General features: G+C 44.2%; 1 protein-coding gene across 3 annotated transcripts in view; it reads right to left on the bottom strand.

The window, feature by feature from the left end:
• Window positions 1-18,109, bottom strand: part of LOC115117564 (forkhead box protein J3-like) — a 197,720-nt gene that overhangs the window by 7,756 nt on the left and 171,855 nt on the right. For all 3 annotated transcript variants that reach the window (XM_065001977.1, XM_065001979.1, XM_065001978.1), the window contains exons 4-7: window positions 15,594-15,677; window positions 14,173-14,274; window positions 8,492-8,620; window positions 4,739-4,913 (exon numbers count right to left, since the gene is read on the bottom strand). In XM_065001977.1, coding sequence (XP_064858049.1) covers window positions 4,739-4,913; window positions 8,492-8,620; window positions 14,173-14,274; window positions 15,594-15,677 — 490 coding nt within the window. The remainder of the gene's footprint in view (window positions 1-4,738; window positions 4,914-8,491; window positions 8,621-14,172; window positions 14,275-15,593; window positions 15,678-18,109) is intronic.

Here is an 18,109-nt window from a genome sequence, read left to right as displayed (position 1 = left end):
CTCCAGCCCCTCGCCCCAGAACACTTACTCCAGCCCCTCGCCCCAGAACACTAACTCCAACCCCTCGCCCCAGAACACTAACTCCAGCCCCTCGCCCCAGAACACTTACTCCAGCCCCTCGCCCCAGAACACTTACTCCAGCCCTCGCCCCAGAACACTTACTCCAGCCCCTCGCCCCAGAACACTAACTCCAGCCCTCGCCCCAGAACACTTACTCCAGCCCTCGCCCCAGAACACTAACTCCAGCCCCTCGCCCCAGAACACTAACTCCAGCCCCTCGCCCCAGAACACTAACTCCAGCCCCTCGCCCCAGAACACTTACTCCAGCCCCTCGCCCCAGAACACTTACTGCAGCGGTGACAAAGGTGGATCTCTTATCGGCACAGAAAGCCCATTGTCCAACCAGGGAAATACAGAAAGCAATTAGCGCGCAGCCCCAGAATAATAATGCGAGCTCATTACCTATTATCAAAGCCGGTGAATTAGCTCACTGTCTACAGCACCATGGTGTGAAATCCTCTCGCTCGCTTATTTACACTTTTTAATTGCAAGGGCTTGTCTGACTAAGAGATTTCACTTTTATGCACATAAAAAGGGAACAACTTTAAACTAATGAAACTTAGATGATAGATTAAAGGAGAGGAACACTGAAAACATTAGCATGAAATGCATTAGATTTGTGAAAGTAGGCTATACAAGGAAAAGCATTGTCTGCTTTTACCCATAACCCACTTGTCAAGTGCTTTTTGTTCTTCAGTCAATCAGATTACAAACAAAAAGCATTACGTTCTAAAGGGCTGCCATGTTTTGGAGAGCTACACTTGATCTGACTCTGTGCAATAGGCCTTTATCAGGTTTGATGCTGCAATCATATGAAGTGTGTGTGTGTGTATATATATATATATATATATCGTCCTAAAGATATAAGGATTAACAGAGTAAGGATTAACATGTTTCATCCCATATAATGAAAGTCCACTGCATTATTCTGCTATGAACTTGCCGACTCTCTTTTATGCTTAGCATTGGGAATGAGGCCAGAGGCTTTAGCACACAGTAGACCATGAAAACACCCCCTATATTTCCACTACGGTTACTGTCTATTAAATGACTCATTGAAATCACTAAACCTAATTCGGACCAATTCCACTCTCCTTCGACCAGCTGTTAGATGTATAACACCCATATAATAATCCTGGCATGTTCTGCATGAGTTTACTAACACTACCCGGTGGGGCTGGGCGATATGACCATATATATCGTGTGACGATAGAAAAACGTCTATCGTTTATATCGTTGTGTCGCAAATCACACTCTTTACGGCAATATTTTCGTTAATTGGACGACGCTTTGCATTCTTCCTCACGAGTCGCGTGGAAGGAAATATGCAACACAAACAAACAGGGAGAGTGAACGTGACACAGAGCACAGAGCTCGTACCTAAAAGAGGGGCTACTTCGGTCTCATGGACGTGGGTTTAGGTATGAAAAGTCTGACATGGACCAGAAAACCGTCCACTGCAAAATATGCCGCAGGCCACGACAACAGGCTCAAACACCACTAACCTCTTTTACCACCTACACGGTCCCGACAACAGACTCAAACACCACTAACCTCTTTTACCACCTACACGGTCCCGACAACAGGCTCAAACACCACTAACCTCTTTTACCACCTACACGGTCCCGACAACAGGCTCAAACACCACTAACCTCTTTTACCACCTACACGGTCCTGACAACAGGCTCAAACACCACTAACCTCTTTTACCACCTACACGGTCCCGACAACAGGCTCAAACACCACTAACCTCTTTTACCACCTACACGGTCCCGACAACAGGCTCAAACACCACTAACCTCTTTTACCACCTACACGGTCCCGACAACAGGCTCAAACACCACTAACCTCTTTTACCACCTACACGGTCCCGACAACAGGCTCAAACACCACTAACCTCTTTTACCACCTACACTGTCCTGACAACAGGCTCAAACACCACTAACCTCTTTTACCACCTACACTGTCCTGACAACAGGCTCAAACACCACTAACCTCTTTTACCACCTACACGGTCCCGACAACAGGCTCAAACACCACTAACCTCTACCACCTACACTGTCCCGACAACAGGCTCAAACACCACTAACCTCTACCACCTACACGGTCCTGACAACAGGCTCAAACACCACTAACCTCTTTTACCACCTACACTGTCCTGACAACAGGCTCAAACACCACTAACCTCTTTTACCACCTACACTGTCCCGACAACAGGCTCAAACACCACTAACCTCTTACCACCTACACGGTCCCGACAACAGGCTCAAACACCACTAACCTCTTACCACCTACACGGTCCTGACAACAGGCTCAAACACCACTAACCTCTTTTACCACCTACACGGTCCCGACAACAGGCTCAAACACCACTAACCTCTTTTACCACCTACATGGTCCAGACAACAGGCTCAAACACCACTAACCTCTACCACCTACACTGTCCCGACAACTGGCTCAAACACCACTAACCTCTACCACCTACACGGTCCCGACAACAGGCTCAAACACCACTAACCTCTTTTACCACCTACACTGTCCCGACAACAGGCTCAAACACCACTAACCTCTTTTACCACCTACACTGTCCCGACAATAGGCTCAAACACCACTAACCTCTTTTACCACCTACACGGTCCCGACAACAGGCTCAAACACCACTAACCTCTTTTACCACCTACACTGTCCTGACAACAGGCTCAAACACCACTAACCTCTTTTACCACCTACACGGTCCCGACAACAGGCTCAAACACCACTAACCTCTTTTACCACCTACACTGTCCCGACAACAGGCTCAAACACCACTAACCTCTTTTACCACCTACACGGTCCCGACAACAGGCTCAAACACCACTAACCTCTTTTACCACCTACACGGTCCCGACAACAGGCTCAAACACCACTAACCTCTTTTACCACCTACACGGTCCCGACAACAGGCTCAAACACCACTAACCTCTACCACCTACACGGTCCCGACAACAGGCTCAAACACCACTAACCTCTTTTACCACCTACACGGTCCCGACAACAGGCTCAAACACCACTAACCTCTTTTACCACCTACACGGTCCAGACAACAGGCTCAAACACCACTAACCTCTACCACCTACACGGTCCCGACAACAGGCTCAAACACCACTAACCTCTTTTACCACCTACACGGTCCAGACAACAGGCTCAAACACCACTAACCTCTACCACCTACACTGTCCCGACAACTGGCTCAAACACCACTAACCTCTACCACCTACACGGTCCCGACAACAGGCTCAAACACCACTAACCTCTTTTACCACCTACACTGTCCCGACAACAGGCTCAAACACCACTAACCTCTTTTACCACCTACACGGTCCCGACAACAGGCTCAAACACCACTAACCTCTTTTACCACCTACACGGTCCCGACAACAGGCTCAAACACCACTAACCTCTTTTACCACCTACACGGTCCCGACAACAGGCTCAAACACCACTAACCTCTACCACCTACACGGTCCCGACAACAGGCTCAAACACCACTAACCTCTTTTACCACCTACACGGTCCCGACAACAGGCTCAAACACCACTAACCTCTTTTACCACCTACACGGTCCAGACAACAGGCTCAAACACCACTAACCTCTACCACCTACACGGTCCCGACAACAGGCTCAAACACCACTAACCTCTTTTACCACCTACACGGTCCAGACAACAGGCTCAAACACCACTAACCTCTACCACCTACACTGTCCCGACAACTGGCTCAAACACCACTAACCTCTACCACCTACACGGTCCCGACAACAGGCTCAAACACCACTAACCTCTTTTACCACCTACACGGTCCCGACAACTGGCTCAAACACCACTAACCTCTTTTACCACCTACACGGTCCCGACAACAGGCTCAAACACCACTAACCTCTTTTACCACCTACACGGTCCCGACAACAGGCTCAAACACCACTAACCTCTACCACCTACACTGTCCCGACAACTGGCTCAAACACCACTAACCTCTACCACCTACACGGTCCAGACAACAGGCTCAAACACCACTAACCTCTTACCACCTACACGGTCCCGACAACAGGCTCAAACACCACTAACCTCTTACCACCTACACGGTCCTGACAACAGGCTCAAACACCACTAACCTCTTTTACCACCTACATGGCCCTAATTTACACGGTCCAGAAACGGGGGTTTCGTGAGTTGGTCCTAACACTCAACCCAAGGTACCAAATGCACATTCATATGTGACACGTCTTAAAACCAAAATAACATGCAAAACAGGCAATCCGTCAAAAATAAATAAATATATATTTTAGGCCTATGTTTATTTTGTTTGCAACTATAGTTGAAGTGTTTTCCATTTACCTCTTTAGATTTTATACATTAATATTTTATATTTTGTTACATGCTTAATTGAAAATTTGCACAAAGGTTCTAAATAAAATGAGAAAGTACCTTTTTATTTGTTGAGTTTAATTCAAAATGTAATAAGAAATAGGTCTTTATGTGGTAATTTTATATAAACTATATAACAAAAAAATAGGTGCTATATCGTGATTTGTATCATCATCAGGATATGAAATGACCTTTGTCGGGATATGAGATTTTGGCCATATCGCCCAGCCCCACTACCTGGTATGCGTCATCCTGCCCTCTTGACGAGCACTCACCCTGTTGGCTGAAGGACTGCCCAAAGACAGACTTGTAAAGGCTGCGGAAGGAGGCACTGAGATCTTCAAAGTCGGAGAAGAGGAGCTGCTTGTCCCTCTCTGGCATGTTGTACTGGGGCTGGAGGGGCTGCTGGAGGCTCATCGACTGAGACACCGGCTCTGGGTGGTTAGTCACCTAGGGATGGAGGAGGAGAGAGAGAAGTAGAAAGAGAGGAGAGATAATGAGAGATTTGAGCAGTGAATTACATCTACTCTACACCTAACACTGACAGCTGTGTTCCGTCATGCAGTACAACCTAGCGGTACACACCTCCGTCTAACATACTAACTACAGTACAAACCTATTACCACAGTCAAACACAGACTACAACTTTCACTGGTGAAGAGCACCGACTACACCATCCAACACTGACTCTTGACTGGGAAACATACGTTTCAGAGACATCAATGGATATCTGCACATGGACCTGCTGGAGAACAAGAGAGCCACAAACATTTCATGCAAAACATTTTTCTACACTGAACAAAAATAAACAACATGTAAAGGTTTTGTCCAATTTTGCAAGAGCTAAAATAAAAGATGCCAGAAATGTTCCATCTGCACAAAAAGCAAATCTCATTTTGTGCACAAATTTGTTAATATTCCTGTTAGTGAGCATTTCCCTTTGCCAATATAATCCATCCACCTGACAGGTGTGGCATATCAAGAAGCTGATTAAACAGCATGATCATTACACAGGTGCACTGTGCTGGGGACAATAAAATGTGCAGCTTTGTCACAACACAATGCCAGAGACGTCTCAAGTTTTGAAGCAGCGTGCAATTGGGATTCTGACTGCAGGAATGTCCACCAGAGAATTAAATGTTAATTTCTCTACCATAAGCCACCTCCAATGTAGTTTTAGAAAATTTGGCAGCATGTCCAACCGCTGACCATGTGTAACTACGCCAGCCCAGGACCTCCACATCCGGCTTCTTCACCTGTAGGATCGTCTGAGACCAGCCACCCGGACAGCTGATGAAACCGAGGAGTATTTCTGTCTGTAATAAAGCCCTTTTGCCCTCCCAGGCCCCACCCATGGCTTGCGCTCCTTCCCAGTCATTTGACTGATTTGTATAAAGAACTGAAACTCAGTAAACCCGTTAAAATAGTTGCATAATGCGTTTATATTTTTGTTCAGTACATTTTTTTGTGCAACAGATCAAGGCTTATATTTTAGTCCTGTTTAGTCCATATTGAACATGTATAAGCAGCTAAATATCTGGTGTGTAAAGTGGTCACTCCTCAAACTAAACATCAACTACATGCCTTGATCACTGCTTGCATCCTTCTCAAAAAGTATTAAAAGAGAAACCAAAATCAACACAAAGCCAATACAATAGATGGCCTGCAAAATGTATTTAAAACAAAAACACCAAAGCCTTGTACAAATAAGCAATCATTTTACCCATGTACAGTAGTGTGAGGGTCAATTTTATCCAATGGTGTATAAGAGTGCAGGCAATGTTGCCCTCTAACAAGACCGTCTAATAACGTTAATGATGAGAAAAACACATATGGAGAAATCACTATTCTATAACTGAGGCGGTACCTTGCATTTACATGAAGTAGACTAGATGTTTAAGAACAGTATATATAATTTATTGCAGCATCACAGAGGTAGCTTTCAAGCCACACCAGGTTTAACACGTGAAGGACACTAATAATGGAGCTATCACTTAAAGTAGTCTTGCTGTTAGAGTACACATTCTTTAACACAGCAAAGGGCTTTGCAGACATACTGGTGGGCTATAGTATAGATTGCCTTGCTATAGAATCCAGTCTGAGTCTGCCTGGCTGAAGTGAGGCAGTAAGAAACAGTCTGCTCTCAGCAGCAGCACTGGAGGGACAACCATCAGTCTGAACGGATCGATACAGAGAGCCTGGAGCAATAGCACCCTGGGAAGCAGGAGGACCCCACCAAAGAAGGGGGCATCTCTGGTGGGAAGGCATCACAGGCAGCAGCTCTCTTTGTCTGCTCTCCAAGAGCGTGTACAACTCTCACTTTCCCTCAACCCCCCCTGATATTCTGCGCTAGAGCACCAACCCCCCGACCTCTTTAGTCTCTCACTGTCTATAGCTCTTCTGAAGGGAAACTCCTGGGTCTCCCGGATCATATGAGATATACAGTAATTAACTGGCCTGGGGCACTGCCCTCAGAGTGGAGCTGATACACTGTTTAAGTTCCAGGGTTACAGCTATCTACTGTGATAAGAGATTGGCATGCACTGCCTAAATTCCTGTATGTCTAAATGTGATACAGTGACAGTTATTTGTGGTGCTTGTTTGGTTTTAGCTGATGTATAGCTGAGGCACTGTGGTTAGAGATTGACATGCATGTTCTAAAAATCAATGGTTTTCAACTGGTTTTGCCTTAGGACCGAAATTGAACAAGGTTGTCTGTCTCAATCCGATATTCGCATTTTGTTACCAAAATGCAATCTGGATTTTTTTTCTCCTTCTCTATATTGCTAGTAAATGTACTAATTAAAGTACAATGGAACAACAGTCCCACCTTTTTAATTATATTTCACCCATATTCTTGATGAAGAAAGTTAAGCTTGAAATACACAGAATCTCACTGGCAATAGACTACCGATAGGTACCTGCTGCGGGCAGACCCCGCGTGGGGGTTCGTGATCTCTGATTGGCTCAAAGTCAAGTTGTTGGCCATCGGCAAGGATTGCGATTCTACAAGTATAATCAGCAGGTTCGTCACTGCCGGATCGGCACGCAGCAGGTACCACTTTTGTTCTGGCAAGTACCCATCGGCAGTGAGATTATGGGAGCAAAGAAAAAAAGGAAAAAAGAAGAGGGCATTTTCTCTGTACATCCACGGATCAACCAGTCACACTTCATATGTAATGTAGGCTATGGGATGGAAGCAAGCTAAGTGCACAGACAATGCACACAACACTACATACTATCTAACCACTGTAGCTAGTATTGACATAATTGAATCACAACGGATTAGCTCATTTCCATGAAACAGCTGCCGAGTTAGTGCAGTGTCCTTAGCTAGGTAGTGCTAGTTAGAGAATATGCCAACTTGAGCTATCTAGCTAAACATTTGGCTATGGTCTGGCACTGACAGTATAAGATTATGGAGAGTGAATTAAATTGTTTCTTCGTCATCTTGCTAGGTAGTTATCTAGCTGTAGCCATTAGACAAGTATCAACAAGTAAAAAAATAAAATACAACATTAGCAATACGAGTGGATATGCAATTACCAAACAACACTATTGATACCTTATGGTTTGGAGTATTTTAACTTTGCTGTGTGAACTCAGGCAAACGTTTGACAATCCTACCAGTGTGTCTGAACTTTCAAGCTTACTGGTTTGAGACGATAAAATCAACCAAATCCAATAAATAGTGCTGCTAATAAATATTTTTGGAAAATAATATGATTGAACTATTTTACTTCAGAAGGTTCAATTATTTTAAAATATAGGTTCATTATAATTTCTACACACATTATACCTGGTTTTAGTCGTTTAAGTTCAGAATGGAGTATATTTAATAAAAATAAATGATATATATTTTTTACTCAATCACATCCCATTCAAAACCTCCCGCAACCCACCAGCTGATAATCGCGGTTCTAAATGTTTAAGAACTGGGATCCTGTAGTTGTTTGTGTTGCTTGGTGTTTAGCAGTGTGTATAGCTGTAATACTGTGGTTAGAGGTTGCAGCAGTGTGAGCTCTTACCGGTGTGTAGCTGTGCACGCTGCCCACACTGTTTAAATTGACGGAGGCCAGACTCTGGTCAGACAGGCTGTTGTTAAGGCTGCTTCTTGGGCTGTCACTCCCATCCTGGTCTGGGTTGTATAATGCCACCTGAAATAAGAAGAGGCTGTGTTAGCTTTTCTTGCATACCGCACATCACACAACCTAGAAATACACCAACAGGGTTTGACGAATAACTGCATGCCATTTACAATCATTATCATTCTGATGGTGAATCACCATTTGCCCAAATAATGGCTGGGGATGGGTTTTGTTCTGTAACAAACTGAATTTGGTTTGTGTGCGTGTGGTTGTGTGTCTAGGAATTCAATACCTGTGTGTGTATGCAAAGCATTTGTGTACTGGATGTTATCAGAGTGCTTTTTTTTTGGACTAACAGGGTGGCTGGCCAGGAACATATTTTCTGAAGCTCCACAGCTACCCGAGCCACAGGGGCTCCTTCTGAATAAGTGTCCAGGTAAAGGCTCTTCTCTCTGGGAATGTAAGGGAGGGTGTCCCTTTTTTAATAAAAAAAAACAACTAAAGGTCACACTACTGGCCGTGTCAGACCAATCTGCTCACAGAGCGCAAATCGGTTTGGGACAACAAAGGTCTTCAATTCAACTGAGACCCTGACCTTTCAATACAGCAATGCAAGCAACCAGAGCACTGCAACGCGACCATCTTCATTATTATCATCTGAAAAGGCTTTGCTAAAGAAAAAAATTGTGTATTGTGGTGTCACACAACAGACTGCTATTAAGTAGCACTGGTGGTAGAAACAATCTGGCGATGAATATAATGAGATCCGGAGAGAATAGACGTGCATTCATTTTTTTCCATTTTGTGAAACGGAAAGAATGTGTGGAATGGCAGCTATGCGAGCGATGCTACTGGCTGGTGTGTGTGACAGGGCAGGGATTGGCAGCAGCACTAACAGCCTGGATGGTGCTGGTGCTGTGTGCTCAGTCTTGCCCAGTGTCCGGTCAGGGCTCTCTGCTCATCAGGCTGAGTGGCTGTGGTCCTGCCTGCACCCTCTCTCCCAGTCCAACACACAGCAGCAGCAGGACATGAAGGCTGCTCTGCATTCTGAGGCCAGAGAGAAGTCTAGGCCTGACTGACCTCCAGATCTGAGCTCAAATAGTACTTGTGCTTGATTGAGCTTGCCTGGCACAATGGAACCAATGGAATAATCACAAAAGTGAAAACCCGGTAAATCCGTCAAGCTTAATCATCCGTTCAGTGTTTGAAAGAGAACATACCATTTGAACCCAGATCTGGCTGCTGCCCTGTTACTGTTATATAGGCAGTCTGAGTACAGCCACTGACTAGTGCTGAGCAATTTACCCCAATTGTTTTGAGGGGTGGGGGGTTATTAAACAACTAATTGACAAATGTCAGTTCAATTACTTGAATTCCATAGTAGCTAATTACCACGTTTCTGCGCTGAAATAGGTAGACTATTTGCCTAATGAAAAACTACAACTCCCTTCAGCCCAGCGTCCCACAATTCGTTATTTTTCTCTAGAGAGAAACCAAATCACTCATAAGATACATTTAGTCAAGAACTCTCTGGGATGCTGGGCTGAAGGGAGTTGTAGATTTCATTAGGCAAATGTATGACCTAGTTCAGCGTAGAAACGTGGTAATTAACTACGATGAACAGAATCCATGATGTAAATATATCACTAGCCACTTTAAACAATGCTACCTTATATAATGTTACTTACCCTACATTATTCATCTCATATGCATACGTATATACTGTACTCTACATCATCGACTGCATCCTTATGTAATACATGTATCACTAGCCACTTTAACTATGCCACTTTGTTTACTTTGTCTACATACTCATCTCATATGTATATACTGTACTCGATACCATCTACTGTATGCTGCTCTGTACCATCACTCATTCATAGATCCTTATGTACATATTCTTTATCCCCTTACATTGTGTATAAGACAGTAGTTTTGGAATTGTTAGTTAGATTACTTGTTGGTTATCACTGCATTGTCGGAACTAGAAGCACAAGCATTTCGCTACACTCGCATTAACATCTGCTAACCATGTGTATGTGACAAATAAAATTTGATTTGATTTGATTTGTGTCTGTTCTTCCCGGGTAGGACGGCTAGCCGACACAGACCACATGAGAATGTACACAACACAATAATGAGAGGGATAGAGACAGTTCTTGAGGTAGCTCTACCCGATTGATAGTTGGAGTAGTTGCTCATAAGCGGTCTTGAAAGTATGCCATATATACTTTGAAGAACTAGTCAAATGATTGTCAGACAGCTATGAAGCATACATAAGCAGCTACTAGCTAGCAAGCTAGCCTAGCTAAATAGGATGACTCAAAGACAGTACAGTGTGGGGAGCACAGAGAACGTTAGAGGTTTGTTTGTCTGGCTAGCTGCCTTAGAAGAGAAGATATGGCTTTAAAGAATGAAAAATAATAAAGCCATAAAATAAAAACCAAGTAATACACACAACTGAAATATTATTTCATAGTAATGTCCTCTTTTTCTATTAATGTCTACCCAATGTGGAACTGACAAAGACAAGAGTGTTTTCAATGTTTTGGCAATTCACTATTTTTGGCTTTGGAATTTCCACTAAAATAATTTGTCATTATTTCATAATGCATTTAATGTTGAAAAAGAGCATCAAAACTGAAATCCGAAGCACTAATCCTGACACACAGCACTCTCCCCCAGTAGTGTGTCATTGTGGGCTCTCACTCAGCCAGAGAATGACGCTTTAATAAGTCAGAGGAGAGTGTGTTGGATCCAGTGTTGTAGTGAATGTGTGGTGGGGGAAGGGGATGAAAGCCAAGCTAATTAGTCGACTCTTGCCTTCCACCACTCAGTGTGGGCTTGGCTCCAGTGTTCATTAGCGTGAAGGAGGAAATCAATGAGCAGCTAAGACTGAGGGCTTAGGCACGTCTGAAAATCAGCACTACAATGCTAATCAAACAGCACGCTGTAGAAATATAAATGTTACATGTAATGAGCGGGTTTTAGCCTTAAACCACCAATCTATTTTTACTCCCCTCATCCAGTGTGATGATATCCAGACCTCACTGCTCTGTGGTTTACACAGACCCCAGAGTCAAGACGCCCACTCGACCAAAACTCAGTCATCATGTCTCTCACACACACGCAAAGTCATCCAGTCCCACAAAGACAAGCATGCTCACACAGGCAGGAGCTCCTGCCACAGTAAATCCTGATGCCTATTTGGTGCTAGCAACTAGCAGGAGTTAGTGTGTGTTCTATTCTTAGCAGTAAATTAAGTAAAAAGCCAGGTGTGTCTTTTACATAAGACTCTAATCTGGAGCATGAGACTTGGATTATGAAATCAAAGCGAGATTCACCCAGATGTCTTTAACAATGCCTGCCAGGGTTCAGCAGAATCCCTGCTCACAGGATTTAAGAGGGAGAAAGAAAAGCAACGGCAGACTTCTCCTCAGTAAACACACTTCTTCCTACAATCCCCCTTCCTTTATCACGCTCTAGTGCCAGACTTCTGTCTCATTCACAACCACTGCAAACAGCTACCTCAGAATAGACCAGAGAAAAATGTTTTAAAACGCGTGCGTGCGTGTGTGTGAGAGAGAGAGAAAGGCAGGGGAGACTTGAGGCACGTCTAACAGACCGTGTTTGGATTCTCACTGGTTCTGTAGTCCTGACACAGTCTCCCATTGGCCTCTCAGAGAAGGCAGGAACATGAGAGATGGAAAATAGAGAGCGAGAAAGAGGGAGAGAAAGAGGGAATTCCTGTGGTTTGGCACAGTGCACCAAAAGAGGCGTGGCCAGTTGTATGTTTACAGTGTAACACAGTGAGAAACAAGCTCTCTCAGGAGTAGGGCTCAGATCTGCTGCTGCTTCTCCACTTTATCATAGCAACAGTTACAATCAGGAGAACAAAAGACACAAACACAGCCCTGCTGTAACCTTGCCTGAAGCAGGGATGTTCAGAATTTTTGGTGTTTTGTTTTCCATGATTCTTATGTGTGAAATCAAACTGTTGTTATCTATGGAGGATGTCCGTGTTAAATGGCCAACTGAGGTTTGAAACCTCAATTTTCACAGCAAATCGATGGCAAGTGATTATTTGTTGAGATGAGAGCAGGGAAGAGGTGTGTGTTTTATAGGGGCTCAGCCTAGCCCGTCTCACACGCCAAAGACAGTCCTCCTACCGAACGGGCAGACCCACACCACTCCCTCTTACTGCACAGACACGCGGTTCTATCCTAGTGAGGCCCTAAAATGTATTTCCTTTCAAAATCCTATTTTCCCTAAGCCCAAAACCTAAACCCCAAAATAGCCTTTGTTCTTGTCGGGATGTGGGAAACGTCCCAACGAGGGAGAATTGTCCTCGTTTTACTATCCTTGTGGGGACTTCAGGTCCCCACGAGGGTAGAAGAGCAAGACCACACACACCCTCCTCTTCTCACACATCCCACCCTCAAGTACTCTTCCCCAAAGCACCCCCCTCCCCCAGTTTATATAAAAAACAGTATTTTCTTTATGCCCACTGCAGTAAATGAATGAGCAACTCTTGCAGGTTACTCCAGAGAGCTGCCCCCACTGGGCCCAGAGGAGAGGGCTTAAGGTTAAAAAGCCTATTTCAATTTCAGAGTGAACAGCGTATTCAACGCCAACAGCTTGCAGTCCCTGTGGCTTCTCCCGCTCTTTCTCTGCAGTGAGGGTTATACGGCAACACAGTACTAGCCTGGCAACACAGTACTGTCTCGCCAGGCTACCCAGACTCCTCCAGCCAAACGCTACGGCACGCCCGTAGACGTTAGTTTCTTCTCCACAACGAATCTGGATCTAAGTACTTGCCTGACCCCTCACCGAATGTGAACACATTCGGGGATGTGTGATTGGTCCAGAAGAAGCAAGGATAAAGCGGCAGTTTGACCTTGATACTCTTGATTTGTTAGAGACGATCAAATGGATTACTTTGTTTAGTACAACACCCCTCGTCACCACAAACGACTTCAATGAGGACTTTAGTGTGAGTCGTCAGGCTAGGCAACCCAACCACATCTCATGGACAGACCAGACCACTGGGCATCTTCCATGAACTTTCAGGTGTGTGTACAGTAGTGTTGTCATTTTTAAAATTATTATTATAAAAAAAATGTTAACCTTTATTTAACTAGGCAAGTCAGTTAAGAACAAATTCTTATTTTCAATGACGGCCTAGGAACAGTGGGTTAACTGCCTGTTCAGGGGCAGAACGACAGATTTGTACCTTGTCAGTTCGGGGGTTTGAACTTGCAACCTTCCAGTTACTAGTCCAACGCTCTAACCACTAGGCTACCCTGCCGCCCCATGACACCAGATTTTTGATTTCAATACCAATACCAGGGTTATCATCACAATACTCAACTCAAATACCATACTCAACATCAATATCTTATTGAACAGAATGAGTAATCCCCTGTTGTTGTGACGCTGTGTGTGTGTGTGTGTGTGTGTGTGTGTGTGTGTGTGTGTGTGTGTGTGTGTGTGTGTGTGTGTGTATATCCCGGTTGAGTGCTGCTCTCAGTGAGGAACAAGCTGTGGGTGGGTGGGCGGGCAGAGGGAGGAAGGAGGGGTCAGGGTGGTGCAGTGTGTGCAGGTGCATGCTGGGTAGTTACCTTGTTAGTCACAGTGTTGATTGCCAGAGTTGGAGAAGCACTTCCAGAGATCATACAGTCCATTCCCAAAGACTCCGACTCCAGGGTGTACGGTGTGGAAGCCTGGGGGAGGGAGGGAGGAAAAAGTATTACTTTGACCTAATTATCAAATATAGGACCACTAAAATATTCACTCTTAACTAATTCTAAGAATAATACATAACCTCAAGCCATAAGTACGAAGGCATAGGTTTTAACACTCATATGTTGCCGTGTTTGTTGGGAAGCTAGTTTTCCTTCCAGGCAAGAGGGAGGAATGCAGGTCTCTAGTATGTAAAGTACATCAGGACCATTTATAAATAACAAAAGAAGCAACACCTTTATTTAGGTCACATTTGAAATATTTCCTGAGGAGATGAAGAGAAGAGCCCCCATTGCTCTCTGCGAGTCGCGGGCGCTCCGCTGGGGGAGATAACTCCACCACGCCTGTCTGCCAAAACTGCTTACTATAAGAGGATTGGCTGGCAACAATACCAATTTTAATTCACGATAAACATAAATGAGATTTCACAAAGTCACAATTTTCTAAATGTCTGAGACTTAATGGGATGCCTTGTAGGCCAACAGTCCCATCTGTAGTACGGGAGGATGGTGTGCATGTGTCATACTAACAACATACATGCACAAACCTGAGGGTGGGAGAATAGTGCGTGAATTCTGTGCATTTGTTTTGCTTTAGAATTACACACCAATGACTATATTTAAACTCATTTACACACAAACACACAGGTGTAGGTACTGTATAGAATAGGATGTGCACCTCTCCCTCCCCATCTTAGAACCACAGACATACACGTGGCTGGTTAACTGAGTGAGTGGCTCTTTGTGTCTGTATGTCTTGTAGCGGGACAGACTGCCGACCACAGCAGCCAGGAAGAGATGGATGGATGCCTCAGAGCCAGGTCAATCTGGGCAGTTTACTAAACCAGTGAGGCTGTGCGTTACACTGGACATGACTCATACATAATTAAAGACAAAAGCTCCCGCTCAGAATGAACAGCCAGTGCACATTAATTGATGTTTGTAAAAAAAATAAAAAAGACTGCAGAATGCAATGTATGTAAGTAACAGCAGCCTGGGGCACAGCTTATTAATGAGGAGCCTGCTACAAGACAGACTCATCCAGAGTTACATAAAGGGAGGAGAAACTCCTACTGCGTGCGTGTGAGTGAGACAGTATACAGGAGAGAGAGGCAGAGGTCTATCGGCGAGAGATTGAACATAAAGAATAGCTGTATGTGAAGACTTTGTATGATATGGTTACCCAATTCTCCACATGAGCGCACTCATCATTACTGGCGATGGCATTGTTTAAGAGAGGGTATCTACATGTGTAAAACACAAAGCTTCAGGGGAGGATGTGGCGTGTCTGGAGGACTCACCCGCTCTCCGGACCGCGGCCTCTTCTTTGGCCGTGTGGGCAGGGCGTCCTCCTTTGGGTTGGTGTCGATGGCCCAGTAGGAGCCCTGTGGAGAGAGGGACCACAGTAAAGAACACACAATGCCCTGCCTGGCCTGATACCCACAGGAACGTTAGCGTTGGACATGAGGGATTCATATCTCCAGACAAAGGGTAAAGGAATCGGAGGCTTTTCTTTGGGACTGACACAATAGGGCTTTAACAAATGCTATTAAAAGACAATCCAAGAGTAAACAGTGGTGTGTGGTAAGTGTGTGTGTGGCTTTGTTTTATATTGGAGGGAGCTGTGTTGTGTGGCGAGGCTTCTCCTTGTCTGTGATGCTCCATGGTTAGACAGTGGCTGGTGAAATGCTAAGCTACTCCTGAAGCAGTGCTTCCTCAGTCTCAGGTAGTGTAGGTAGCCAACTGTAGCTGGGCTGGGAGCTGGAGCAACGCGTTGGCTTTCTGCCCAGATCTGAGCCCGGCTAATCAAGGAGAGAATAGACCTGCTGGCTCTGGGGCTGCAGCTGCATTATTTAGCTCTGTATTCAGCCCCATTTAATTCATTTTTCAATGGTGTTCCTCCCTGAAGCCACATGCAACACATGATTTGAAATATTTCATATTAATCCTGATAAGATCTCAATTGCCAAGGGAAAGTGAGATCAGGACTTTTAAAATTCTTCCTAAGCAGAGAGAAATCATTTCAATATATATTTTTAAATTGCCAGTCTGGACAACAGAAGAGGAGAGGTACGGTTTCAACAACCTGTGTCTAATGTAATCCATACAATGAGGTGCACCATACTCCAGTCACAGTACTACTGTCATCTAAAGGACCATTCTGGATTTTATTTTGAAACACTGCAACAACAATACAATGTTGAGCAAATATGTTTTATATTTTCAAAGCTTGGGCGTCGATTAGCATTTCCCTCAGAGGGAGAATAATTCACAGTGCAACCAACCAGAGATAGACATCCCATAATAATATATGTCTGAAGTAAATCCCATTATACTCTCAGCTCTGTAGCCCAATTCCATTGTTGGTATATTTGGTGTTGTCGTCTTCAGTGTAAAAGGCTGAGAGTAACAGACAGAGAAACGTCTGAGGACATCTGAAGGTGAGCTGCCTGAACTCTGTGTTATGATCATAGCAACTGTTTTAGGGGTTCAACTAGAGCTCCTGGTAGACTAAAAATCACTGTCCCGGTAGAGAGACGTTTCTTTTAATTAAGCAAAAAATCTAAGCACAAACCCTTGGGATGGGAGTTTCTGCATTTCTCCACACACCCCCATGAGACTCGATGGGGGAGGGGGGGTGGAAAAAAACTATTTCAAGAGTTCTTAAATTATTCACAAATACACTGCATCATAGCGAAGCCTGGCAAGTCAAGTGTGTGTGTGTCCATATTGTAAGCTACAACTGCTATGAAACTAAGCTCCAACTATTCGGTCTCTAAACAAAGGCCATGATGACCGTGTGATGATTTCACCAGAAGCACTGTTTAACTGTTATACCTTCAATCAAAAAGGAAGCTGGCTTTCCCTCCTTACAGTACGCATGTCAACATCACGTTCTCTGGTTTCCCCATCTCAGTCTAGATTAGATACACAACATGGAATATGCAGTACACTTAGCATTCCCTACCAGTTAAAGGCCAGTGCAGTCAAAAATGTGATTTTCCTGTGTACCAGTCATAAGTAGAACCATTCAAAAGTTTGGACATCTACTCATTCAACGGTTTTTCTTTATTTTTACTATTTTCTAAATTGTAGAATAAGAAGACATCAAAACTATTAAATAACACATGGAATCATGCAGTAACCAAAAAAGGTGTTAAAAAAAATCATAACATATGTTATATTTGAGATGATTCTTCAAAGTAGCCAACCTTTGCCTTGATGACAGCTATGCACATTCTTAGCATTCTCTCAACCAACTTCATGAGGTTGTCCCCTGGAATGCATTTCAACTAACAAGTGTGCCTTGTTAAAAGCTAATTTGTGGAATTTCTTTCCTTAACCTCTTCAACCTATGGGGGCGCTATTTCATTATTGGATAAAAAAACGTGCCCGTTTTAAGCTCAATATTTTGTCACAAAAAGATGCTCGACTATGCATATAATTGACAGCTTTGGAAAGAAAACACTGACGTTTCCAAAACTGCAAAGATATTCTCTGTGAGTGCCCCAGAACTGATGCTACAGGCGAAACCAAGATGAAACTTCAAACAGGAAATGAGCAGGATTTGAGGCTCTGTTTGCCAATGTCTCCTTAAATGGCTGTGAATGCGCCAGGAATGAGCCTGCCCTTTCTATCATTTCTCCAAGGTGTCTGCAGCATTGTGACGTATTTGTAGGCATATCATTGGAAGATTGGCCATAAGAGACTACATTTACCAGGTGTCCGCCCGGTGTCCTTTGTTGAAATTGCTGCGTAATCTACAAGCTGCACGCAGTCATCCAGTGATTTGAGAGGAGAGAGTAGACTTCCACGA

This window comes from Oncorhynchus nerka, linkage group LG15 (genome assembly GCF_034236695.1).
Source record: "Oncorhynchus nerka isolate Pitt River linkage group LG15, Oner_Uvic_2.0, whole genome shotgun sequence".
In the NCBI taxonomy this organism is placed as follows: domain Eukaryota; kingdom Metazoa; phylum Chordata; class Actinopteri; order Salmoniformes; family Salmonidae; genus Oncorhynchus; species Oncorhynchus nerka.
This window is presented reverse-complemented; position numbering and strand designations above follow the sequence as displayed.